Source organism: Arachis duranensis, chromosome 1, assembly GCF_000817695.3.
Source record: "Arachis duranensis cultivar V14167 chromosome 1, aradu.V14167.gnm2.J7QH, whole genome shotgun sequence".
In the NCBI taxonomy this organism is placed as follows: Eukaryota; Viridiplantae; Streptophyta; class Magnoliopsida; order Fabales; family Fabaceae; genus Arachis; species Arachis duranensis.
In genome coordinates this window covers 9,218,504-9,221,928 of record NC_029772.3, presented here as the reverse complement: position 1 = coordinate 9,221,928, position 3,425 = coordinate 9,218,504, and the positions used below count along the sequence as shown (strand labels likewise).

Here is a 3,425-nt window from a genome sequence, read left to right as displayed (position 1 = left end):
TCCACACTGTTCCCCCAACACGTTTGCCTTGCCCTTTTGTATTTACTCCTTGGATCCATCACATTGTATCACACCAACAAAAATCCAACTAAATACATGATTTTTTTAACATCTTTTCATGTTCTAAACATAGGATTGGATTAGTGTCCATATATCATAATTGGGCAAAACAGTACCCACATAGTAATAGTTCTATTGTGTTGGTTCTATGCTCAAACAAACATAGGAAAACACATGAGCATGATCTCGCATATCTAAGCAGCAACAGAGGGTAGCAATTACTTGATAAGAGAAAGAAACTGAGTCCATTTTTTAATTCTGAAAGCAAGAAACTCCATCAAGATGGGATCAAATATAATGATAAATGATAAGACATATATATATGTACAATCTAAATCTAAATAGATAAAATATTAACACAAAAACTGAGTCTATTTTGACTTCTTTGGATCAGAAGCTGCTGCATACTCATCCTTCCCGCATTCAAGTCCATCTTTTCTAGCTTTCCAAATCAAACTAATTCATAATTTAGACTAAACTACTAAAAACCAGAAAAGAACATCAATTTACAGAGGCAGCAACTCTACTTCATTAGTGAGAACACAAACACCTTAAGCTTTGTATGTTCCGGGATCCTGTCATGTGGAAATGGAAAAGTGAGTTTCCGGCATTGATTACAACACATGACCCGGTTGCCTGCACATTCTTGCCAGTGATTTCTTAATCAACGGCGAGCATGTCATGCGACCGAGTCATGTACAATCTTCACATGAGCGAATCTCCGCATCCCATGTATCCTTTCCAATGTGGTGGAGGAGCTACTTAGCATCTCCGCCTCCGCCAACTTTGGACGATAGCGCCAACATGAGCTGCTCCTGTGTGTAAAACCGGCTTCCCATGTTCACCGTAGCCTGCTGAATCATCAAATCATTCACCACTGACACACTGGCATGGTGCACTTCCAAGTCCAGGTCCTTCAGCGCTGCCATCAGCCTCGCTGCGGGGTGGTTCTTCTTGCTACATTGGATCCTAATCATGGCGTCCCAACCAATAATCTTCACCTCAATCTCCAAATCAATCAATTTCCCATTTACTCCAGCACGACTCCTTTGTTCTTTATCCAGTGGCGCAGGAAGCGGCGGTGGAGCGGCCTGTGCAGCCCCTGAATTCTTACTAGCCAGCTCCAGCTCCTTCTTGGAATCTTCCAATTGCTTGCTCAATTCGCCTTTCTCCGATTCCAGCCCTTGTAGCTTCGATTTCAATTCGTTGATGTATGAGATAGCATCACCCAACAGCGAAGCCTTGTCCATCTTCGACACATTGGGAACCACGGCTCGAAGAGCATAAAACCTCTGATTGAGCTTCTCCCTTCTCTGCCTCTCTGCCTCCACATGATTGAGCGGCTCCTCCCTTCCGTTTGCCGGCTTCCTCCCTCTCTTTCGCGGCCTCTTCTCCGGCTCAACGGCCTCCTTCACCACAGAAGCTTCCAAATCCGAATGATCCGAATCTCCGCCTCCGCCGCCACCGGACTTCACATTGGAAGGCGGCAAGATCACGCCGGAAGTAAAAGACAGTATTCCATCCTCAATGCTGCTCCGCGAAGTAGGGGATCTCCTCTTCTTGTTCTCATCGGAGACAAACTGCGACTGAGACTGAACAGAGAACAAATTGTTTCCACCGTTATTACTGTTTACACCATAAGAACCCTTCTTATTCTCTCCAAAACTCAGAATCTCGCCAGATTCCGGCTTCAACGAGCTCGAGAAATTCAATTCCTTCAGCACAAACCCCTGATTCTGTTGCGGATTCTTCGGAGCTTCGGTTACCACGCTGGAGGAGCCAGGGTTGGATACAACCGGCACCGTTTTGTTGTTGGCAACCGTCGTAGTGGCAGCCGTATTAACAGAATCTCGAATTTCGATCCCACCAGCCGAAGAAGAAGGGTCGTTGAGCCACAACGAAGAAGGATCGTTCTCTCCTTGATCTGCAGAACTCAAGGGCCAGGATCCAGCCACGTCACCAGTACTGTTACTAAAATTGAACAAGACCTTCACCTTACTCATCAGATCCGGGTTCTGAAAAATGAGTTCCGTGGAACCCAACTCAACCACGCCGTTTGCTGAAGGTATACAAACTATGGTCTGTATCCCAAACGACTGACCTTGCCGGGCCCGGTCACAGCCCGAGCCTAATAACCGGTCAGGACCAGCAACCCAAACCGGATTCGAATTAAAGAAAGCCTGACCAGGAAGGCCTGTTCCGCTTACGAAATGCTGAGTCATGGATATAAGAAAGAACCATTCGGTGTCGGTTACTTCTTCGTCTACCGCTTCGTCGCCAGAAGCTGAAGGACCTGAAATTAAAGAGTTCAATTCTCTAAGAACCTTCTTACGGTGTTGCTGCTGCTCAAACGACGTCGCTTTTATGGCTTTGCCTTTGTCTTCTTCACCTTTGTAGTAACCGTCGCCCCAACCTAAGAGTGTGAGGCCGTTGGAGTAGTCGTAGGAGCACTGCCAGAAGATTGCGTAGGTCCAGCTCTCTCTTGCGCCTTCGATTAGGGCTTGGAGTCGGTGCTGAAGGGTTTCCTGGTTGAACGGCGGCGGAGGAGGTGGTTGTTGTTGCTGTGGTGGGGGTGCTGCGGAGGTGGAGGTGGAGGCAGCGGATTGTGGCGGAGGGAGCCAGAGAGAGGAGAGGTCGGAGGAGCTCATGAAGGCTTCCATGACGGAGGAGTTTTCATCGTTCCAGAGATTCATCGTCGGCGTCGACCGGTAATCCGTCATGAAATGGAAATGAAACTGATTTTTGTTTTTTTCAGAGAGAGAGAGAGAGATTGGTCAGGGAGTAGGTTGTTGAGTTTGGGGGGTTTATTTGGGATTCATTTCATCTAGGTTTCATTCTAGGTTTTATTGCGGAGTGCGTGAAAAACTGAAAATGAGAGAGAGAGAGAGAGAGAGTAGTGTGTATTTCAGTATTTGTGTGCGAGGTTACTTTTTGAGAGGAAAAAAATATGTTTACTTAACAAAAAAAAAAGGGACAAATTCACCTCTAATATTTTCATCTATGATCATTTAGATTTTTTTAGAATTTTAAAATATATTAAAGTTTCTAATTTTTTTAAAATTTGGACATATTAATTTTTTGAATTTAATTTGTCTTATTTTAAAAAAAATTACGTGGACATTCGTATTAATTATGTTAGTATACTAAGAGTCACGTTTAATTTTTTTTTTTGAGTCTGATAAACTTAAATAAATAATAGAAATTAATGTGTCCAAATTTTAAAAAAATCAGACACTTAAATGTATTTTTAAATTTTTGAGGATTTAAATATTTGCGGACTAAAAGTCAATAACTTCTTTGTCCTTTTTCTTTAAAAAAATTTAAAAAAATAAAAATTATTCGTATTTTCATTTTTATTTTTGAGT

The 3,425-nt window shown here is 43.2% G+C and overlaps 1 protein-coding gene across 1 annotated transcript; it reads right to left on the bottom strand.

Moving 5' to 3' along the window:
• Positions 1 to 286: 286 nt before the first annotated feature.
• LOC127746489 (transcription factor MYC2) lies at positions 287 to 2,962 on the bottom strand. The gene has a single exon (XM_052259879.1). It carries the CDS (start codon positions 2,778 to 2,780, stop codon positions 819 to 821), a length of 1,962 nt encoding a protein of 653 aa, XP_052115839.1. The 5' UTR covers positions 2,781 to 2,962; the 3' UTR covers positions 287 to 818.
• Between the last annotated feature and the right edge of the window lie 463 nt (positions 2,963 to 3,425).

Excerpts from the sequence above, each read along its gene's own strand:
- LOC127746489 (XM_052259879.1), bottom strand. The coding sequence starts at position 2,780 with ATGACGGATTACCGGTCGACGCCGACGATGAATCTCTGGAACGATGAA.